Below are 24,800 nucleotides of genomic sequence, written 5' to 3'. Positions count from 1 at the left end.
GCATCATCATGCGTACGAAAAGCAATTTTCTAGTGACAATTTATTTTGTGTGCACAAGGTTGGAATTTTGGAGTAAGAGGGAAAGGAAAGTATCCTTGTTCTGAAATTTATCCATTTATTTTGTGTTCACAAGGTTGGAATTTTGGAGTAAGAGGGAAAGGAAGGTATCCGTGTAATTTCTCTTAATTCAAGCGTAAATAGCCTAATTGTCCAAAACGTCATGTAGGTCGTAATAGTTTCAAACGGCAAATCTATAACTAATAAGTGATAATCTCGCATTCTAGAAAATGGTCATTTAGTTTCGCTATATTATTACCGGCATAGAATAGCTACTTTATTATTATGTTAACAAAATTGGACAATTAGGCCTAAATAATATTTTGTCCTCAAGTAAAGTCCCGATCTTCCAAAGCAGAAACATATGTAAAACATTAGTCTATTTTGAGAAAAAAGAACATTTTTATTATTCATCTACAGACTTACTCTTTCTACAATAACACCAATTCTGTTATTTCCGCAGTGATTTGCATGTTCAAAATACATCATTTCATCTTCAATTCCATCAAGTACGGTACGTCAAATCATGCCGCCATTTTGGTTTTCTCGACTTGACCATGTTCAATTCAAGATAATCTGTCCCACACCCGTGATCAAATTTGATCATCATCAACTCTCTTGTTTAACTTTGATCGAGATTGATAGATACTCCGCAAATTGGCGTTGAAGATGGTCAAGTGCCGACTTAACCATGGTCAAATTTTAATCGAGAATGGTGCACAGAATCCGCCTTGCGATTCAAAATGTCGCTATTGATATATTGAAGAATACCTGGAGAGAGGTGGAAAACAGGCTGTACATCTTCCATGCTATAAGTTAAATGGTAGGCTAGTCATGTTGAAGTGTAACTTATCAAAATTGCAGACTTTTTAGGTATTAGAAAATGTTAAGTTTCAATTAAATAAGTTTTTCATTAGAACTATGGACTTTTATTTTATTGGTGTTTTAAGCGGGACACTATGTATATCTAAACAATGCGAAAAGAAAAGCGCACAAAAATAATAGCCTATTGAAGATAGGAGCCTATCTAATATACAGTAGGTTATATGAAAGGTAGGTTCTATAAATAGGTCATTTTCAACTACAGGTAAAAAAGTTACGTGTGGAAGGAATATCTAGCATAGGAAATAAGAAATATTGAATATGGAAGGAGAGTGACAATAGCTACTGAACAATATGCGTCAACCAAGAAAATACGTTGGCCTATACGAAATGAATGTTGAAGCCATGAGCATAAAAGACAAAGTTTGATTGAATATGTGAATAGGTACTTTGACATTTTTATATCTATAAGCAGTGTAAGTGAAAGAAGAAAATGCAAACGAAACAGTAAATATAGACCTACACAGATGCATAATATATGAGAAAGTTTGAATACGTAAGTTATAACTGTAGAGCCCGGATGTTTGTCAAAATGCTTTTTTTACTGGGTGGAAGTAAATAGTTATTTTCATAGATATAAATGTGATTTGGAGTAAATCAAAGTGATAGGGCAAATTTTTATTTTACCTATTTAAGGAGTTTCTTACTAATAAATGCCTTTTTGTCATTTTAAAGCAATATTTCATGTTTATTTGCAATTTTCTAATTAATTGTAGTGTAATGTGTATGGAATTTAAATATTTGGAATAATGACTAACTTTACTAACAATAGTAAATAAAAGTAATTTATTTCGGTGCTTAATCTGCTAATAATCGTGCTTTAATACTTTTGGTTTAACATGAATAATGATCGACAATCCACAGTTACAAATATAATATTGTCATGTCTTCATGATACCAACAATCAGCTTTATAATTTTAAATATTATGCTCGTTCTCATAGAGTTTATCACATAACATTTTCAATTTTTTGCTTTCATATTTTCAAATCTTATTGTTACAATTTTGTATTACACTTGTTTATTATTGTAGAAGAAAGAAATTTGAGTGAGGAACAGTAAGTGTCGGGGACAGAAGGTAGAAGAATGCCTGAATCCAGTAAACCATTGTAAAGTAAACTTCATGCTCACGTAAGTAGTGAATCTGGTGCCCATGTCTTTTCAACCGATGGAACAGTTTTGTTATGTAAAGTTTGTGAAAAGACAGTTAATCACGAAAAAAGTATTTTATAAGTCAACATGTGTCATCTACGAAGTAAATATGTGAGTTATGTTGATATAATTTAAATTTATTGCTCAAATATATTATGCCTTTTTTAAAGTTATAATGCCTTTTTCAAGATTATTTTGCCTTTTTTACGCTTTTATTGCTCTTTTTGCCTGCCTATTTTAACTGTTATAAATGCCTAAACATCCGGGCTCTAGTTACAAGTATCTAACACAATGATAAGTCTAATCCATTCCATTAAAGATTTGTTGGCATTAACCAGATATACAGTAGCCTATGAACCTTGTTCACTGAAAGAAAATAGCTAGACCAAGGGTACAAAGGGACAATTTTATTTACAAAATGGAAAAGAAGAGCAAAGAAGGAACTGAGAAGTGCAAAAAGGAGAAAAAGGATGCGAATGAATTGATGCGGTTCATTTAATGAACTTGAACTCGAATGTAGTGTTGAATCGTTTGATTCCTACACCACTCACACAAACCCAAACTATTAATTCAGTTCATAGTATAAGAGAATGTTTGTAGATAGTTGCGAGAGGGGAAGGAAAACGGAGAACAGGGGACTAACCCAATGAAACTCAGCATCCGTGTCTGAAAACAAAGTGGATTTAACCCTCACGGGACCACGCTTCCAATTACTGTCCGTCTTGGTCTGAGCTCATCGCCATTTCATAACTTAGGCCTACATACTGGGTGTTCAGTTCAAAATGTGTCATGGCTCGCTGTATGTCGTCATGTGGCTATCCGATGAGCCTAGAGAATTCAATCTTCCTACACTTCCGCAGAGGCGTATTACCTAAATGCGAGAGAAGTTGCCTAGCAAGTACGGCGTTCATTCTGAAGATTACTTACCGATACGTACGGTAACGCCAATAGTGGCAAGAATGTGAACTGTTTGAAAACACGTACTGAAGTGAGTTTTTTTTTCTTACTGTCGGGATATGGGGAGAGGGTTAAGACGATTACTTACGTATTTGTTGACATTAACTTCGACGGTCAACATGGCACGGAGCATTTGATTTGTGTTGTGGAATGTTGCCGTACGCAATCGATGATAACAAATACCCTGCGTACGACTTGTCCGCGCAAAACACAGTTCGAAAGAGGTTATGGTAGCACACAGACTTTACAGACCGCCATCTGTTGCTACGACATTCAAGTTATACCGTACACGTTCTCAAGTTCAGATTGAACGCCTTGAATAATAGGCAACTTCTCTGACATAAAAGCTGAAACTCGCTTCAAATCGCTGACTCACAACAGTGACGTCATGACACACTTTGAAATGAACACCCAGTAGAAAACACAGTTTTATCCTAACTTTCAACTCTGATTCTGCAAATAAAGCTGTTTTATTAAACATTTAATACCAAAAGTATTTTTTTTTACAATCGGCCATTTCGCAATGAAAATAATTTAAAGTATGCATTTTATTATTCAGTTCTTTTGGCACGTTTACCGACATTTTGGTTCTTATCATGTTGCCAGTGATATCCTCGCTTGCAGTTTATTTCCATTGCATTTTATTCAGAAGGCATATATAGGCTAAATGAAATCATTTGTTGCACATTCAAATTAGTACTAATAATAATAGTAACAATAGTATTACTCGTCCAAGGCCAGTGGAGTCCTGCAACCGGAGCCGTGGCGCTACTGCTCCTGCGTTTGTATTACCGCATCGCGGTAGTTCACATTACGCCCGCAGCTCCACTCGCCTTGGTCGAGTAATAGTAATAATAACAATAATAATAATAATAGTAATAGTAATAATAATAATAATAATAATAATAATAATAATAATAATAATAATAATAATAATAATAATTAGAATTGTTTCTTACCATGGGTAAACATGTATGTCATATTTCCGTGTTAAGAAAATGTAATCGCCGCAATTACAGTTCTTATTTTATGTTCCTTTATAGCTATAGGCCTACAGGTAATTCAGAGATGGTGTGGTCATGCAACAATGAAGATGGAATGAGAACATCGCGAAAACTTCAGTACTCGGAAAAATCCTGCTTCCAGCAACTTTGTCCACTATAAATTTTAAGAATGTGCCGGGTATGGAAGGCGTAAGCTAATTGTGGTTGGGCTGTGTTCTTACGAAGTTATAAAAGCAGAAGGAAATAGGTCAAATAATTACCACGTGATTTAATTCCTTGCAATTTATTGACGATTGAAGCAATTTTCACTGTAGGTCTATGCCTTTATGTAGTCTATATATTTAATTGATATTCCATTTACGTTCTTTGGATCGTTAATCGCTTTTGATTAATTGAGTTGAGTTACTAGACGTGGATAGCGACGTTTATGAACACCGCAACCATGAATCTCTCCTCTGTTATGCTCTCCTCCAATCGATTTACGCAATTACAACACGCTAGTTCCCCCTATCGTCCCTTCCCACCGCACATTTAATGATGGTGATAGCTAGCCTACCACTTCCATAGACTTTGTTCTGTATGAGACATCTGCCCTGTCTGTAGCTCAAGTGCTAGAGTCCTGGTTTTCCGTACACGAGGCCCGTATTCGGTCCTCGACCAGATTGTGGTGAGATCTGTGAACATAGCACACGTTGTAGAGGTTTTTTCTCAGGATACTCTGGTTTCTATCGTTATACCAAAACTCTCCACCTCATTTCATCTATCATCTGCAACACCTAGTTAAAAATAGGCCGGGGTGAAGTGTTGGGGATAGTACGGGTATCCGATTCTGATGTAGGAAGTACTTGGGGCTCCGGGTCCTGGGGCTTATCAGATAGGCTACTCGTTTGAGGACAGGACCGTTAGAGCAGGATGGTCCATCTGTCAACGTTGAATTTACGAATATCACCCAGGTCACTTGTCGGACGTAGCAATTTAGGCCTAAGTGCAAAGATCCTTCCGGGGACCAGGTTAGTACGCACAATGGAAGTTGGCCAAAAAGAAAATTCACCCAAGAATATTAACCCAGGGATATTTGCCCAAAGTGATTACACCCAACGATTTTCATTCTCACCTTCACTTACGGAAAATTCACCCATTGCGATAAAGTTTAGTTCATTTCATAGTAAATACATTTGTAGCAATTCGTTTCCGTGGTAACTTTTGTATTGTGAAATGTGTACGTGTAAATATCTATTTCATTTTCAAGACTAAAAGTGCGTAAGATTTGTTGATTGGGCGTCGTTAGTAAACGAGAAGACGATACTAAGGACATGCCAATGGGAGCTAAATGACAGCTGTAATAAGTATGGGATGAAGATAAATGTAAATAAGACTAAAACCATGGTCATAAGAAGAAAAATAAAGGTAAATGTACGAATTCTAAACGAGGCAGTAGAACAAGTGAACAGCTTCAAATCCAGGAGTTAGATCTAGGACGAAGAGTAAATAAACCACAAAAAGAAAATATAAAAGCTTAAATATAACGCTGCAAAATATTTCACAAAGGTATGATGAATTCAAAGACAAAGGACTTGTCGTTGAATATTTGCGTGCCCGTGGTTACAACATTAAAATCTGAAGAAATCCATCCAAGACTCGGTTTCTGCAATAAAATAGGCGTACAGTTTTTTTCAAGAGAGAAGAATCCAAAAAGGATAGATGCCTTTGAAAAAGGGGTACCGAGCGGTAACTGCACCTAAATTAATTGTAGGCTAGATCAACAATATTCTATTTTTAATTTTAATTTTATTTTCATTTTATTTGATTTTTATTTCTTTATTTTTTGGAAGGCACCTATCCTCTACAGGAATAATTTATTTTTCATATACAGTATAGAACTGTACAGATGATTATTTACAATTAACAAGGAATGTCCTAAAACATTAATGGCTATATCTTGAAGTTCCAAAAGATCAATATGGAAACGATGAAAGAAACTGAAACATAATCTTGAGATAGTGCCCCTTGCACCAAAGAGCAAGCCAATTACTTCCCAGCAATACATGGGTATGTGGTATTTCTCGTCCAGATAAGTAAAGCAGGGTTCATAATGTCTTTTCTTTTCCAGATCTACTTCTTATGGTTGTAATTCAGTATCCTCGAATCTGATAGTGGGATCGATTATGAAGCCAATCTTTTGATTGTTGTCAATTGCTATGATGTCGGCACGTTTGGTGGAGCCAGTGGATGAAATACAATGTACTTCTTCATAAACGTCAAACTTTCCAGACTTCTTGAGACATTAAGCAATTCGGCTTCTAACCCATTGATGTCGATTGTTCCGCAATAGTTCCCTTTTTCTGCAGAAACCAAGAACATGAAGGGTTTCTTACTCGTTGCAATGGCGGCAACGGGATTCTTGGCTCCTACCAGGGACACTACGTACTGCGATGACATTGCAATTCATTTTTATAGCGTTAGTCCATTGAGAAGTGGAAAGGCCTTTCTTGGTTGATATCCAGGAATTTGATTTTGACCATTCTGAAAAATGCGAAACACCTTTACCAGGGTGGTTAAGTTTTTTTCCATTCTTCAAACTGTTGATTTCGTAGTTTCTTCCGTAGATTTCGCACATTAGACTGTTCCTCAGAAGGGAAATCAAGGTGTTGTATACTGGCTATTATTTCTTGTGCGAAATTTCTTGTAGTCGCAAGAAGAGGATCATCAATGGAATCTAACAGATTGCATACATTAATATGTTGCAAGAATGCTTCCCACGAAGATTTCATAATGCACAGACCATGAACTTTTCTGGAACTATAAAGCATAGTCTACTATCTGGGCTATCGATTGGCAATCCAATTATTTCTTTAACAGCACTTCTTATCAATTTATCAATATCAAGCAAGAAACTATTTTTGAGCTTTGATAATGGAGCACATTGTAGAGGATAAATGCAAATCATTAAAAACTTCGTTCCACTTAAAATATTGCATTATAAACTAAAAAAAAAATAAATAATAAAAAAATTAATATATGTGAATTTTCTTTGTTCTAATTTTCTCTAGGGTCAATATATTCGGATGCATTCTCCGATGCGTCAATCGTCCATGGGCCAAATTTTATTTGGGTGAATATTCTTTGTATGAACTAGCACCGGATCTCCCTCCGGAATCCGGCTCTCGAAGAAAGCCAACATCTTAAATAGCCGTAAATGCAAAGTCATATTTTGTTAATCTATTTAATGTCCTACCACATCGGTCACTTAAGTCTATAAAAGGTTACTACTTTGTGAAAGTACCAATACTATCCGAAAATTATTTCTTATACGAGTAGTAAATTGAAGAAGTGCCTAGCTAAATGAAATTTGAAAATACTAGTCGCCGTTGTGTTCACCGTCATAGTCATAAACATTCATTCCGTTCCTAATTGATATTTAAGTGAATTGTTCTTTACGCATCTTTCTTTTGTTTTCGACTTTTTAATTTGTTCCCAGTTTGGTATTCGTAATAAATGTAGGCATATCCTATTTCTGTTATTCTCTTTCTCTGTAACTTCTTCAGTTTTCTTTCTTAATATTTGAGTTCAGTAATAGGTCTACTTTTTATATTAAATTCTATTTTTACTGATACTTGTTAATCACATAGTCTATTGTTATACTAAATTCCTGCTGTTCACCATAATTCCATAATAGTTCTCCGTAATATTATGTTCCATCTTATAATGTTTCGGGTTCATTTGTTCACAGATAAGACGAAAGCATTGAATCTGCAAGTTCACATCAAAGTCGACAGGGTAGGTGAGTACTGCCAAATACTACCGGACCTGTTTGTAGCTCTAGAAGTGTTCATGTAATGCTGTAGGCTATTATTTATGCCATTTTATATTCCTGGAAATTACAAATCTATTTCCATGGTTAACGCACTCTTCTTCCATATTCAATATTTCTTATTTCCTATGCTAGATATTCCTTCCACACATAATTTTTTTACCGGCAGTTGAAAATTACTTATTTACAGAACCAAATTTTCATATAACCTATGTTAGATATGCCCCTATTTTCAATACTATTTTTGTGCCCTTTTTTCTTTTGTTGATTCATGTCGTTTAGATAGCCTATATAATATTTATCTTTAGCCTATGTATTCTTTCTCGTTCATGCAACATATTTTCAATAAAGCCCCCCCCCCCCTCTCCGTACGCATTTCTACTTCATAGTTGACTTTCTGTTTCGTTTTACTAATTCTCTTTTCATTTTTGTAGCTAGACCTATTAATGGTTCCTCAACACTCAATTCCTTACACTTGCACTCAATAAATCGTACGTGTAGTCTTGTATGTGGAAAGATTTCTCCTATAAAGTAACTGGAATAAGTTGACGTGAGTATAAAATTACTTCTGTCGAATTAAACGACATTGAAGATATTTCAGTAGGCCTACGGTTGTTTACAGTTTTATGTTATTATAGTGTAAATAATCTTTACACATGATAGTATCTGCATATGAAATCATTACTGCAGTTTTTAACTTTAAAACGTGCATTTCGGTAAAAATAGTTTTCATATTGCAAACAATAGACCTGATATAGCCTATATATGTTTTTAAGTTGTAGTTATTTTACATCAAGAATATAGTTAGTGTTAGTTGGCCTGTAGGCCTATTAAGAGAACGAAAACTTAAAATGACGTCTATAAATGTTTAACTCCATCCACTGGCAAAAGCGATTAATGCAATACAGAAAAAAATCAAACCTAAATTTAAGAAATGTTGAGTTAGTTATCTTACGAGGAAATAATCTAAACTCTGCCAAACTACATTTTATTTATAATATAGCCTATTCAAACCAGAATTCTCAAGTCTTCGTCTTACTAACAATAAGTAGGCCTATAGGCCTATAGACAAAGCTTCACAGCTTCATGTAGGACTATTTGATTTGTTCTCATAATATTTTGGTTGCAACCTCATGTCGTGTCATGTTATGTGTTTCGAGAGAAATAATTTACAAACCACAATACAGGCCTAACCAGTATTTTATCTTTATGACTATAGGCCTAAATTTAATTTGCACAAACTATATTGCTTCACTGTGGTGCCATTCCAAAGAGAACTGTCATTTGGTGTCAGGAACAGTATATTCTGACCGTCCTTAAAAGACACCTCTAAGCACAAAGATTTGGAAGAGTTCCTGAAAATATCCTGGCACAAAGCAGAGCTAGCTTTGGAGTGCTTCTTCCTCTGGAAAGGCAGGGTCAGTACAGGACTGTTGTCTTCATTGAGAGAAATATGTCACTCTCGTCTCGAAACGAGAGCCATGTTGCTTCGAATGAGTAAGTGTTGCAGCTTTGCTTCGTTTATAATGCATTTCTCTTTATAGAGAATTTGCTAGCTCGGCCATGTCTTAAATATTCTCCAATGGAGCTGTTATTGTTCGGCATTAAAGCCAGCCTGCTATTGGTAGCGACTCCAATATGATACCGTGATAATATTCGGCCTGAAAACGGCGTGCTCGCTAAGTGATCACGCATGCGACAGATAATACATCACCGTATGTAAAAACAATATTAAATCGATAGTGAAAGTTAATGTACGCCTATAACACTGTGCATATTCGTGCACATTTCCTTAAAATTTGTTTATAATGTGGAAGCAGTTTCATTTTATTGGCTACTGGTAGTGCACACAATCTATTATTCTCGATAAATTTATATTCCAGCGTTACAAATTATTCATATGTCATTAACAGACTTAGAAACTTAATACCCGAACGTGTAGAATACCGCTGGTTCAGGTTAACTACGTCCAGAGCATTGGCTTGTGGCAGAGTCGCAGCGCCGCAGCTACCCTGTGCTTGTTGGACAGGCCTGCTGATTAGAGTTTCGCATCACTCGGTTAAATTGACACATCATCACATATGATGCTGAGATATGAGGGGATAACGTCCATTCATAAGGGATCATTGTAACAACAAAAAACATGCGTAAAATCTTAAACTTCTTTCAGAACATTCAAAAGAGGAGTTACCATTAGTTTCTGCACCAGTTTCAAACAATCACAATTTTTTCTTGATCTCTTTGAAATGATGGTAGCTGCTAATATTCCTTTCAATAAAGTAAACAATCCGCACTTCTAGAAAACTCCCGTCTGACGCGACTTTAAGGAATAGCTACTTAAAAATATACTATGAAAGTACATTGCACAAAATAAGGCAAGTCGTGGCAGGCAACAAAATATGGATATCTGTATTTGAATCTCACGACTCTGCTCGATGAACTGGCCAAAAATATCAACAAGACACCAAAAACATCACTTACCGAACCAGTAAAACCGAAACTAAATAAAATTCTTTCGTAAAACAATGGCTATTTACATTTATGTGGACTAAGAGACATGATTTTTTATAAAAGTGCATCTAAAATATCAATAATATACCGTACTTTCGTTTTGCTCCAGTCACTCGTGTGATGTTGAGCAGAGTTTTTCGCAATACAAAAATTGTTTTACAGAAAAGAGGAGAAAACTGACATTTGGCACACTTAGAATGACTGATGTGGTTCATTGTAACGCTGTAAACATAAACTAAGAAAATAGAAATGAAAATAAACTAGTGTTAATAGAGATCGGCTATAATATCCATATTTTATTCTATAGCCTACATCGTGTATCAGGTATGTTCTTCACCTCATGTTGTATATAGTGTATACATTGTAGCCTACATAAAATATTCTAACATTCTTTGTAATTTATTTTAAAATATGATAATCAAAATCACAAACATATTATTTTGCTGGAGTGTACAATCTAAGTATTGTTTTTGTTGTCATGCTGAAGTGCCTGTCCTACCAACCCCCACCGTCCACTGACGATCTCTGAATTCCCTGTCTATATTATCCTTGTCATAGTTAACTGTTTTTTTCGGGTACTAAGTTTCTTAATCTGGTCAGTAACATGACATATTATCAAACAGACAGTGATAGGCTGCCGATTTAAGAAAACTTTTATTCTATAGAAATATTACAAATAATAATATCACATTCCCTTCTACACAAAATAACTTTCATTTAGAGTAACGATGGGTATCTAATTTCCTTGTAAAAATTTTCTACAACCTACATACACTAAATCTGTGAATGTAAAATGGAAAATATACCTGTTAATATAACAAATTGTCTCTGTAGTTTTGGATTGGCACGCATCCACATTTTCTTGACATTTTGAATGTGCATTCTCTTAATTTCCATAGAATGCAATGGAATTTCGGGAAGGGGCACTACGACCTTTATAGATCTATTGTGCGTTGGTAAGGCGCATTCCCAAATCCACATTGGCTGACTACACAAAGGTTCGCTGCTTGACCAGGTTTCGAGCAGCCAGCTCCACTCGTCTCTAGACCAGCCCTCTTCGTGTGTTGCCAGTCGGCGTTCGTGGAATGCTGTGGAATGATGACGAAATGCAGGAATGTTGACGGAATGATGTAGACCTAAATGTCTCAAATGGGGAAACGGGAGAACCCCGAGAGAAAAATCTCAACTGCGCGACATTGTCCGCAACAAATGTACTATGGATTTTTATTTTTCAATGAAAAACCCCAGACCTGACCGGGACTGGAACCCGGGTCACCCGCGTGACACACTGAAGGTCTGATCACTCAGCCACCGTAGGGGTCAATTTCCATAGACTGCTATTGTCTAAAACGATATGGCTTTCAGATAGGCCTAATACAAACCATCGAGAACAAATAAACCTAGATATGTGCCAAATGAGTCCAGTGAAATAGTCCTGAACACTGAGATTTGCTGAAGAGAAACGAATGAGGAGAGAGAGAGAGAGAGAGAGAGAGAGACGATATCATGAGGGAGTGCTAGTATGTAACATAACATATTTGGGAGTGCTAGGCCTACATGAAAACAATGAAGTACGAAATATTACTGTATACAGTAGCTTTAGTCAATTTGGAAATATATTATATATTCCCATCAATGTCACTGCGAATTTTGTTTACAGTGCTCTCGTCTAAATGCATGAACTATAATTTGATACATCAGCATGTTTCTTTCCATCGTATATTCACAGATGCATATAGAAATTCTTTACAAGGATAGATATTTTTTTATAAATTCGTCACTACTTTTAAGCGAAAATATAATTAGCCTATCCTGTGTAGAATGAAATGTTATATCATTAAGTGTACAATTTTTGTAGAATGGAAGTGGGCGATCTTCCGCTGTCTGTTGGATAACATACAGTATGAATGCCACATGGATAGTTTGTGAAGCTAAAATACAGTTTTACCCTATAGGCTACTCTTAGCTTCTACAATTTGATATAACATTTAAATACATTATTGAATACTTACCTTTAATGTGAACACTATTAGTGGCGTTAGTGTGGGAGTCTTTAGTGTAACAGTTCTTAGAGGAATGAGTGTATTTTACAAATTTCGTTTCCACATTAGTGAGAATTGCATACAATTTTATTATTTCGAAATTATTTTTCCTTCAATACCTATGACAGGGATGTCTCATAGTCCCTGCATACAAATAACAAATAGAAAATGAAGACAAATACGGAAGAAACGGCAAACTAGCCTAATTGGCACACTCGTGCAAGATAGCCTCTAGAGCAGGGGCGCCCAAACTTTCTACCTTGAGGGACCAATAATTACTTTAGTGATTGACCTCGGGCCACATTACGGTGTAAATTATAGTATAATTTAACTAATTCCATTTTATAAAATTTGGATTACTTAATTTTGAAAAATACTTGAATAAAAGGACATGCATAATAATTACTCTCCTAATGAAAAATGTGGAATTGGTGTTTGTTTTGAAAATAATAAATTGTCGATATTCGGTCTCTCCTTGTGGTGTTCACTTTCACAAAATAATTAGCGAGCCAAGATTCATTACTCTTTCTACACTCACTATCGACGACTTTTCGTCGTTTCGAAAACATTTTGCACTTAAGTAAACCTTGACACCACACTACCGCACGAACAGTGGAGCACTGACAAAGAATGTCGATGAAAGTTGTATAACGGAGGCGCATACGAATTGAGCACAATATACTTGAACAACCCTTATTTCTTATTCGAGTAGAGCTCAAACTATCTGAAATCGTTCATTCGCGTTGAGCACAAAACATTTGAAATCGTTCATCAGCACAAACAATTTGACACATTTTCCTTCCCATTTTCTACAGACTTAGGACTGAAAGCATTTATTTTGCTGGTATGGTTAAAAAATGTTGGTCAAAATTAAAATCATGTAATTGTTTTAATTAAAAATATTTGTTGCAATGATAGGCGGCTCGTTTTACATAATCTAATCGGTAAATTGCTCCTGTCTTATATTTTAATAATGCATCTATCAAAATATCTCCTTTTTTGTGTTTCATCGAGCAGTTTTCTTTTGGCGATTGCAGCTTCTTATGTTAATATAAGCCTCTGCCTGTAATCCTTTTAGAATATGTAAAAAAATGCCTACAGTAGGCTATATGTTTGGATGTGGGCTGGTAAAATTCTTATTGAATTTAGAATTAAATGTCTCGCAAGAATTTGTAGCCCTTTGAGATTCTGTTGACTCGGATGCCCATATTTACAGAGAGAATAGTGCAGAATCACTTATGTGCGTGTTTACTAAATAATCGCTGAATCTACTGACTTCGGTAGATTGGCAAGACATGAAATCATTTACAAACGAAGCTTCGACTTCCGTTGGATCAAGTAGGTAAGTCCAAAAATTGAACTCTGCCAAATACCACACTCTGATTGCTTGTCGATATAGAATGTCGATAGTCTATGCATTTGTGTTCTTCTAGTAGAATCGTTTCTACTATTGTTTGTGCTCAACTTGAATGACCTCGATTAAGCGCAGATAGTGATTTCTGACCATTGTCCTCAACATGTAGGCTATCTGTCCGATAACGGAATGTAAGGGATGAACGACCTGTCTTGCGATGGGGATGGCCTTGTAAAGTCTGCTAATCCCTAAACTCCAGTCACAGGGTCGCATTCGGTAAGTTTCTGTATATAGCCTACTCAATGAAAAGAATGCGATAGTCTTCATTTTCCAGGAAGTAACTTCAAACTTTCGAATCATGCTCAAAACATATTATGATGCTGGAAATTGAACTTTATGTTTGAAATTAAAGAATTAATATTATCGCCCCTGAGCACGAGTTCTACTCTTACAGGAGCGAGCTAAAGTTTTTCTGTATATATTATATTTTAGGTTACAATTATTAGCTAAATAAATAAATAAATATTCAGATTATGGCGAGTCACTGAAACGACCATGGCGGACCGTATGTGGCCCACGGACCGTAGTTTGGGTGGCCATGCTATAGAGAAACACGGCGCACACGCGCCTACTTTACTGAAAGGAAATAACCCTATTTCCTTCGCCATGATTAAAAGACGAGGCTCTGGATTGCAACCACGTGATCCATTCCATCATATTGCATGCAATGGAGTCTGATTTAACTAGACTATGTTTCACCTATTTGTGACATAATTTTAATCTCCCGCTCAATCTGAAAACCGAATGTTTTGATAAGCATATAATAGTGTAAATCAGTTTATGCTGTACTACTGTATTTATTAGGCCTATATGTAGGCTTTTATAATCCTTATCTTTGTTATCATCTGTTATTGTTTGCGAAACAGCTAGGCTATAGTCGGTTAAGTGTACTTAAGCCGTTTTAAACATAAGACTACATTTGGCCCACGGTAAAATACTAATTTTTACTTCATTTGTGTTGTATTTTTTGTTCAGGGGAAATAATTTATTAAAGTACTCGTCTTTTATTCATTTGTAGGATTATCTTAGATCACTATAGTTTAAACTCGTTTGTAATTAGGATGCCTAATTTATTACATCTATAAAACAAGTTTTAATTAATACTCCTATAGAACAAGTCACAAATACTGCGAGATCAATTATATAAGTGAAAGCAGAAATAAATTTCCAATGTTTCAACAAATATACGGCACAATAAGTTGAACATAAAAAGGAAAAACAAGGAAGGAAACTGAAATAAAGTTTCATTACAATGACAACAGTACCAGTTCTATCAGATCTGGACCGTGACAAGCAGTGATTAAAAGAAACTGCAAGCTACTGAAACGAAGTTCCTGAAATCGGTAAAAGGTTGCAGTAAATCAGACGGAATTAAACATGAAGATGTAAGGATTGAATTGCATGTGTTTTCTTTAGAAGAAAACAGTGGATTAATCATTTATGTAGAATAGATTTTAACCGTATCCCTAGAAGAATCCTGAACTACAGACCAAAAGGAACATAAGAACCTGGAAGACTGAGAAAACGTTGGAAGGACTCAATGTGAAGTCGGAACAGGCTCTAAGCCTAATCCTTGAAGACTAAGTAGTTTATGTAAGTTACTATGTTAAAAAATATTCTGAAGTTGCGTGGATAACATACCGAAAGGAGCAGAGCTGATATTCAAATTTCCGTGGTAATGAGGTTAGAACCAGAATAATGAAACTAGGTTAAATCTGTACAATTCATGTTGGAGATGTTCAGATAAGTTTGTGGTTAATACACAAATATTTGATATGAACTATAAAAAAAGATTTCCATATAAAAATATAAATGTATAAGCACATTATTTAAATGAGTTTTCACTTACACATATCTTTAATATAAACACACATGATACACATGATTTATATAACAAACCACATAGGCCTACGACATCCAACGATGAATATTAAGATACAAAATAAATTGATGACGGATTCCTCACTGACAATTATATCTTAAAATACTAAAATAGAGCAGATTTGTCTGCGTTTGTCGAATGCACATCATCATGCTTACGAAAAGGGACTTTTCAGTGCCAATAATTTATTTTGTGTGCACAAGGTTGGAATTTTGAAGTACTGTAAGAGGGAAAGGAAAGAATACGTATTCTGAAATTTATTCTAATGTTTTTTTTTTAATTCACGTTTTTTTTATTTCATCTTGAATGATTTTATATGATCATATTATAATTAGAATAGTCTATCACATCTTACATGAGATTATTTGATTGAAAATCAAAACTATCTTATGATGCCACAAAGAATGACGAAAACATTTATACAATAAATATGTATATTATGTAACAGCCTATGTAAAAAAATTACTTTATGATATTATAATTGATAAGTCATTGACAAGAATCAAAGAAAGCAATTTTATTTGTATATTAGGTTAGATCTGTTTCTGTGCACCCTATTGGTAACGCGTGTAACCTCTATTACCACGTCAACATTTATACGTAAATTTAAATCTATTGTTTGTGTTTACATTGCATACTTTTTCGAGAGCGTGTAACAACGACTCGGGTAGATCACAGTAGCATTCTGGAATTGTTCAATAAAGTTATTTGGTTGGTTTTGTTTTTATTATATGTAGGCTTACATCTTTTTACTTTTAGTCACTTAATTTCTACAGAATATCGTATAGACCTACTTTCATAATGAAAGTACAAGGCAATTTTATTAGAACTTTACGTTCTTTTATTTCACCTGGCTTAACTCTTTACATTGCAAAACTGCGACGTTTCGCGGCTCACCGGTTAAGAATCCCTGTGTCAAAGAAGTGAATGTGAATGGCGACTCACCCTGGCTCGGTCTTCTGCAAGTCGTGACTGCGTACGAGGCTTGCAAGGGATGCAGCACTGCCGCTACGGTGGCCGCCGCCCTCTCGCTGACCCCGGGGTGCCTGGCGCCGGCCACGGTGCCCCGAGCTCCCGCCGACGTGGCATTCGTGCTGAGGTCCGTCGCCACGCACTTCGCGGTCCCACAGTCCAGTTTGTTAGCATCCCCCAGCCCCAGAATCGCGTCTATCGTGAACGACTTGCCCATCGTGCTGGATGACGTCGCACTGCTGGGAGGACTTGGACTCCCGCTGCTGCTGCTGTCCCCGATCATGTTGCCCGACGTTCCGGCCGTCATGGCTTGCTGTCTCAGCGCCGAGTACATATACAGGGACGGGGACGAAGGTGTGACCGGTGTTCGACCTGCGATCGGACACTGCTGCTGTCTCATCTCCAGGAAATGGGTGAGCGTGGAATACCCCATCAACGGGCTTTGCATCATGTTGCGGGAGATTCGTGCTTGCCCGATCTTGCTAAATGAACGCTGATCAGGTTAATACTTATAACTGCAATAGGTGTCTCTTAATGTTGTAGGATTTTTGTTTCTCACTTGCAAATGTCTGTGATCAGTCTGTTTGCGTTACATATACATTTGAAACGAAAAAATATGTCCATAATATAATATTTTAATACGCCACATCAGCACTAGGCTTTCCTTTTATATTAAACTCGGTTCTTTTGCCTTATTTTAGTAGTATCCTTACGCTTTGTCCATTCATGCATTGCTAACCATCCCTCGAACCCAAATATTGGCTTCATATCTCCTCTAACTGTGATTTATAACACGAAAATGTAAATAACTTGTCACATAGCCTATCGATAGTCACTCGCAATGATACAAACTGGTGTCACTGTTCAGTCTGTCTGTCTTCCCGAATAACACGGAGTGAAAATGTTACGCACACAGTGACTCTCGTACGTCGTTGCACAACACTGTCCTTGCCACGTGAATAGCGGTGTCACCTGGATGAGGCCTTCTTGTGGACGAGTTGCCGCCGGAATGGACACTGGGCAATATAGTAGTCCATCTGCCCTACCAAACACACCCATCGATACAACCTATTCACACAGCTCTGATTGGTGTATTCATAGTTGAAATTGCGGTTAACAAACCCTCCTTTTAAAAATTGTACACACATAAAACCCCCTCTTTTTCACTTTACGTGCCCCTCTCTCTATCTGCAATCTTAATTAGAAGCTGTATAAGCCTTGGTAGGGATGCAGAATAGGGGTGGGAGAAAAGGTGGCTCCCTCTTGTGGGATTTTGCAACACAACCCCCTATACGTCGCGGAGCTTATCTTGATTAACTAACTCTACCGGCCAGATACAAATTTCTCCTAGCTCCAACCCTCCCTTTTCTTTTTCCACAATTCTTTAACTTCCCCCCACACCATTACCTATTAACCCTCCTCCCTTTTTCGAGTAAAAGCTGGGAAACGTTCACAAACACGAGCCAACAGTCAACGCTCCTAATCAATTGAATCCTGCTATTGGCTACATATGTAGAAGGTTCTCAGTTTTCATTGGTTCGCCCAGACACATCACAGGCGGGGTTGCTGTTTGAAATGAGCTCCTGGTGGGCGGAGTTACGCGAGTACGTAGTGGGGAGGACTGGCAGATTTTATGCACTATAAACGAGAGTAGATGAGAATCATAAGGTGGAGTGAGGTGGTTGTGTAGGGGTGGTGCAAGGGAGGGGAGAGGGGTCACGCCTACCCCTGACACTTCTTTTTACTTTTTTATCTTCTTCACGTATACCTACATGAGAACAAATGAAAAGCGGTTTCTCTCTAGCAGTGATGATGGCTGTATACTCGCTTGCTCTTTTCAAAGCCATAGCGGTGGACCGCAGAAATGCTTGGGATGCTGCAATGTGGTTTGTAATCTTGCCAGTAATGAATCATTAGAGAGATCTTGTATTACGTACCGTATATACTCAAGTAACTGTTACTTTTTAAGACAACGACATTCTATTCTATACTGTGCCTATGTAATATATCATTACAATTCTAAATAACCTCCATTAATTATTTTGTGTAATTATTTTGAGATCGAATCCAGGCGGTAGTAATCATTCAGATGTTTGTAATGTCCATATAAAATCTTATAGAGTTAACACTTGTGAACGAAATATTTCCTAAAACTATTAAATTAAAAAAGGGGTTCCGGTGTTTTTTTTTCTGAGACTACATTAAACTGCTTTTCAGTTGTTAACCCTTAAATTGGCAAAACTTCATTTCTCACACTAGTTTATTAAACCTTGTCGGACAGTAAAGAAAATTACCGCAATGTACATATTTTATACGTTGCACAATATTATAGTAGCCTAGGCCTATTGTGAAATTTTAATTTTTCTACCAATTTTTTTCTATTCTATTAAAATTATAGCATATAGCCTATTAACCTGGTGTATCCTATAGGATACTTCGTCAATTTAAGGATTAAAAAACAAACGCTTCACAAATAGGCCTACACATCAACTTAAGGGATTTCTGTAACGCGGAATCTCCACGCTGTCCTATCTCCTCGAAGTTTTCATTTTTAACTCATTTAAAGTAAACCTGAATCTCCACCAATCAAGTTATAGCCTAACTTATGACACCAATTTTTTAATTTTTTTATCTCGATTAGTGAAGTAGGCGTTAGTCTATTGCTGGGCTACGAATTTAGTTTATCCGGAGTGTATTTATAAATTAATGCGGAGATGTACAGTATCTGCCTCTTACGGGACTGAGCGATTTCTCTCTGCCTCTTGTCTTCCTCGTGGGACCCGAAGTTCACGGGTTCCAACCCAGCCAAGAGGAAAAAAACGTGATAAAATATTTAGCAAGTCTTTCTTCGGGAGGAAAGTAAAGCTATAGGTCCATGTCGCAGATTTATGCTGTCATAATGTGTAATAGAACTCTGTCCCTGATAGAGTGTTTTAGGCAAAATTCGTCGGACACTTTTTCATCCACGTTGAATTTCGATGCTGAATAATGCATCTGTAGTTGAAAGCTCATTAAATCTCCTATTGTTTTTGTGTTATGTTAAATCGTAACTTGTTCCATAAAATATAGCCTAAACCTAGCGTATTCAGTATAGACCTAAGAGAAATTCGGACCCATGCCTTAGAGCTTCGGTAAGCCTGTTCGTTAAGCGTCTAAACTAGGCTTATTAATTTATTATCTTCACAGACATAAGAGGAGAAAAAGAGCTTAAATTCTTGAGATGATACGATAATGACGATAGCTAATGATGATAATAGTGGTAGGCCTGATCATGAAGATGACAATGATAATAATTAATATGAATGTGAACATGATAAATGTATTATTATTATTATTATTATTATTATTATTATTATTATTATTATTATTATTATTATTTATTATTATTATTATTCTATGTTATTTCAGGGAAAGGATTTATATGTAAATACATATTTACTTATAAAGCTAATATAATTTATATTTTGCATTATCTTTATGTTTCACAATGTGTAGGGTTGAAAAATCCTACTTTTATTTTCCATATTTTTCCATATTTTAGAGTTTAGTACATATTTTCGTTAATTTCCATATATTTTCCATATTTCATATAAAACAGTCCATATTATATTAGGTTTAACAATAAAACAAAACAAAATTCCATTAACTTTTAAAAATACATTTCAACAATAGAGATTTAAACACATGTTCAGTAATCCCTTTAACATCAGAGTTATTTGAAAATTAGCAGTCCTATCAACAATGGGAAAGTAAGTTACAAAACTGTATTAATTTAATTTAAAATTTTTAACAGACTTCAGTTGTGCAGCTCAACAGTTAAATGCCAGTCAGAGTACACATAGGTTCAGTTCTGTAAATCATACTATAAAGACGGTAAATATGCCAAAAGTACGTCATTCAGTCAATTTAAAATCAAAACTAACAAGTTACATTTCAGAATTTAAAGAAGATGGTTTATCAACTGACAATAAAATATTATTTTGTAATTTGTGTCAGTGTGCAGTATCATCTACACAAAAGTTCCTGGTGCAACAACACATTACAACTAGTAAACATCAGGCCAACAAACAACTAAATTCCAAGCAGAGACAATTGTTTTTAACACAACCAACAACATCGAATGTAAGATCTGAGTTTAACATCGACCTGTGCCGTTCTCTCATCTCTGCTGATATTCCTCTCTACAAACTAAAGAATAAGGTCTTCAGGGAATTCCTTGAAAAATATACTCAACATACAATCCCGGATGAGTCAACACTTAGGAAGACGTATGCTCCATCCATCTACGATGAGACAATACAGAAGATAAGAGATGAAATTAAAGATAGTTCAATTTGGGTTTCCATTGATGAGACTCCCGACAAAGAAGGTAGACTTGTTGGTAATGTAGTTATCGGTTTGTTAAGTGAACAATATTCTGAACGAATTCTTTTACATTGTGATGTTCTAGAAAAGTGCAATAACAAAACTATAGTTAAACTGTTCAACGAAGCTATGGGTATCCTGTGGCCAAAGGGTATTATGTACGATAATGTGTTATTCTTTATTAGCGATGCTGCCCCTTATATGGTCAAAGCTGGACAAGCATTATCTGTTGTATATCCTAAATTGACTCATTTTACTTGTGTGGCGCATGCATTTCATCGTGTGGCAGAAGTGGTCAGAGACAATTTCCCTAAAGTAGATTTGTTGATTTCATCAGTGAAAAAAGTATTTCTCAAAGCTCCCAGTAGAGTTAACGTGTTGAAAGAAATGTACCCTGAAATTCCATTGCCACCAAAGCCAATTTTAACTAGATGGGGTACATGGCTAGAAGCAGTTGAATATTATGCCGAACATATAGACTCTATTAACAATGTTCTCCTTGCATTGGACTCTGAAGATGCAGTCTCAATTGATACTGCGAAAACAGTTACCTGTGACATAAGTGTGAAGAATGACTTAGCTCACATTCAGCATACATTTTCATGCATCATAAAAACGCTCAAAAGTCTCCAAAATAGGCACCTTTCACTATCTGAAAGTTTTGAAATTATAAATAGTACTGTGGAACAACTGAATCGTGGTAGAGGTAAAGTTGCAGATGCAGTAAGAGCTAAGGTGGACACTGTACTTTCAAAAAACCCTGGATATGAAGAACTACAAAAGGTTGTTGCTGTGATGAGTGGTGAATCAACAGTGAAGATTAACTTGGACTTATCCCCAGCAGACATTGTGAAATTGAATTATGTACCAGTTACTTCTTGTGACGTCGAACGCTCTTTTAGTCAGTATAAATCTATCCTCAGAGACAATAGAAGAAGATTCACTTTTCAGCACTTGAAAGAAATGTTTGTAACCTATTGTTATGGTAACAGACAATAAAAATTGTGTTTTGTTGAAACTACATTGGAAGATAAGGTACGTCCATTATATTTTTTGTTTAGTTTGATTAAAATGTACCAATATTTAACGTACATAGTCATTTTTTTATAATTTTAAGTCCATATTTAATTCCATATTTTGGTAAAAATCCATATTTAATTCCATATTTTGGTAAAAATAACTACATATATATTTACATATTTCATATATTTTTAGTCCATATAAATCCGTTCCCTGGTTATTATTATGCCTATTGTTATTATTATTATTATTAGAGCCCGGATGTAGGCTATGACTTTGAGGCTTTCCCTGCGTTTGATGTAGAATAACTCTTCTCGGGTTCTCAGCCAGATGAGTTGGAGATTTGCTTCCAAGCTTTCGACGGCTAGCTCTGCCACATTACTTCATTCCCTGAAGAAGATGGCAGCGCTAGCCGTCGAAAGCTTGGAAGCAAATCTCCAACTCACCTGGCTGAGAACCCGAGAAGAGTTATTCTAGAGCCAGGATGTTTGACAAAATGCCTTTTTATTGGGTGAAAGTAAATCATTATTTTCATATATATAAATGTGATTTGGGGTAAATCAAAATGATAGGGCCAATTTTTATTTTGCCTGTTTTGCCTTTTTAAGGTATTTCTTACTAATTCAACAATAAGTGCTTTTTTTTGTCATTTTAAAGTAATATGTGTTGTTTATTTACAATTTTCTAATTAATTGTAATGTAATGTGTATGCATTTTATAAGAAACAATGACTCACTTTACTAACAATAGTAAATAAAAGTAATTTATTTCGGTGCTTAATCTGCTAATAATCGTGCTTTAATACTATTGGTGTAATGTGAATAAGCTAATGATCGACAATCCACAATATTACAAAAATATGTAGCCTATCTTCACGATACCAACAATCAGCTTTATAATTTTAAATATTAAACCCATTCTCATAGAAGTTGTAAAGTAGTATTTTCAAGTGTTTGCTTTCATATTTTAAAATCTTACTATTATATTTTTGTGCTGCACGTGTTTGTTATTATAGCAGAAAGAAATTTGAGTGAGGAACAGTTAGTTACTGTCGGGTGAGAGAAGGTATAAGATCGGTTAGATACAGTAGAATGCCTAAATTCAGTAAACCATTGAAAAGTAAACTTCATCCTTACGTTAGTGAATTTGATACCCATGTGTTTCAACCGATGGAACAGTTCTGTTATGTGAGGTTTGTGAAAAGACAGTTAATCACGAAAAAAGAGTATTTTATAAGTCAACATGTGTCAACTACGAAGTAAAAATGAGAGATATGTTGATATACTGTAATTTAAATTTATTGCTAAATGCCTTTTTAAATGTATAATGCTTTTTTTTTTTTAATTTATTGTGCCATTTTTACGTTTTATTGAGTTTTTTTACCTGCCTATTTTAACTGTTATAAATGCCTAAACATCCGGGCTCTAGTTGTTATTGTTGTTATTATTATTATTGTTATTATTATTATTGTTATTATTATTATTGTTATTATTATTATTGTTATTATTATTATTATTATTATTATTATTATTATTATTATTATTATTATGTTACCATTATTAGTCTAGGCCATTTACTGTTAGGCCTATCTTACCAGGCCTAATCATTGTTAAAATCGTCGATAAGTTTATTTTCAGTGAATATGATTAATCTATATAACAATTTAGCCAAATAACACGTTTCATTATAGGCCTATTATTTGCTTTGTAGCTTACATTTTAGGGTTACCTTGGTGAACGTCCTCGCCTTACGGAATTTTCAGACTATAATTAGAATATCCGGGGATAAAGATCTGCATAGGGTAAAGATCCTATCCTATAAGCTAAATATTTTGTTTCCCTGAATCCCCAGATGATTGAATTGTTGAAGTAACGTCAGACATGTTAGAAGCTGTGTTTATGAAAAGTTTTGTGTTTCTCCGTCTAATGTAGGTTACTGTACGAAATGAGTTATTTCCCATTTTTCACTATTCTGATATAATTAATATCTGTTGGACTTGTATAGGCTATTAGTACTAATAGACTACACTTTAAAATATTAGGCTAATAGCAACTACATTTCTCTGTTTGTGCTTTATTTCATTGTCTATGACGAACATAATGCGCAGATTCGTACCTTCACAATTTTTTTCCTAAATGACAGCACAGGACTCACCTTTAGCCTGCCGTGTGGGGTGAAGATCCGCATGATAAATAAGACAAAAAATCCTAATGCGTAACTTTCATCCTTGGTTCGTATTGTAATACTTAGTGTGTTGCTGTAATAAAATAGTACTCTAACATCGATAATTTTCGTAAAACTGTAAAAATTGTGAAATATTGTAAAAATTTAAAAAATTTGTAAAAATTGTAATTGTAGTCTAATATTGTAAAATTTTGACTTGTTCCACATCTTAAAGCGTCATTGCTCACATAAGATCTATGGAACATAATAAATTATATGAAATGAAAATAATATATCTAACATACATGCATGCATGCATACATACATACATACATACATACATACATACATACATACATACATACATACATACATACATACATACATACATAGCCTACATACATTATACATACGCCTATATACAAGCCTATGAGTAGAACATGAAATGGTGAAGGCATGATTGAAGAAGTAGGCTACATTTATAAACTACGTTCGTATCCTGCCTAGGGTAGCCTATGAATGTTTACCTGTTCTCAATACTACATTCTATGTTGTCTTAGGTAGGGCTA

At 35.3% G+C, this 24,800-nt stretch overlaps 1 protein-coding gene across 1 annotated transcript in view; it reads right to left on the bottom strand.

Moving 5' to 3' along the window:
- LOC138698006 (homeobox protein Nkx-6.1) overlaps positions 1-17,266 on the bottom strand; it is a 62,074-nt gene extending 44,808 nt beyond the window's left edge. Inside the window, exon 1 of the mRNA XM_069823680.1 lies at positions 16,657-17,266. Coding sequence (XP_069679781.1) covers positions 16,657-17,134 — 478 coding nt within the window. The 5' untranslated portion in view covers positions 17,135-17,266. The remainder of the gene's footprint in view (positions 1-16,656) is intronic.
- Between the last annotated feature and the right edge of the window lie 7,534 nt (positions 17,267-24,800).

This window comes from Periplaneta americana, chromosome 4 (genome assembly GCF_040183065.1).
Source record: "Periplaneta americana isolate PAMFEO1 chromosome 4, P.americana_PAMFEO1_priV1, whole genome shotgun sequence".
Lineage (NCBI taxonomy): Eukaryota > Metazoa > Arthropoda > Insecta > Blattodea > Blattidae > Periplaneta > Periplaneta americana.
The sequence above is the reverse complement of the archived record's forward strand: the minus strand, read 5'-3'. Positions and strand labels throughout refer to the sequence as shown.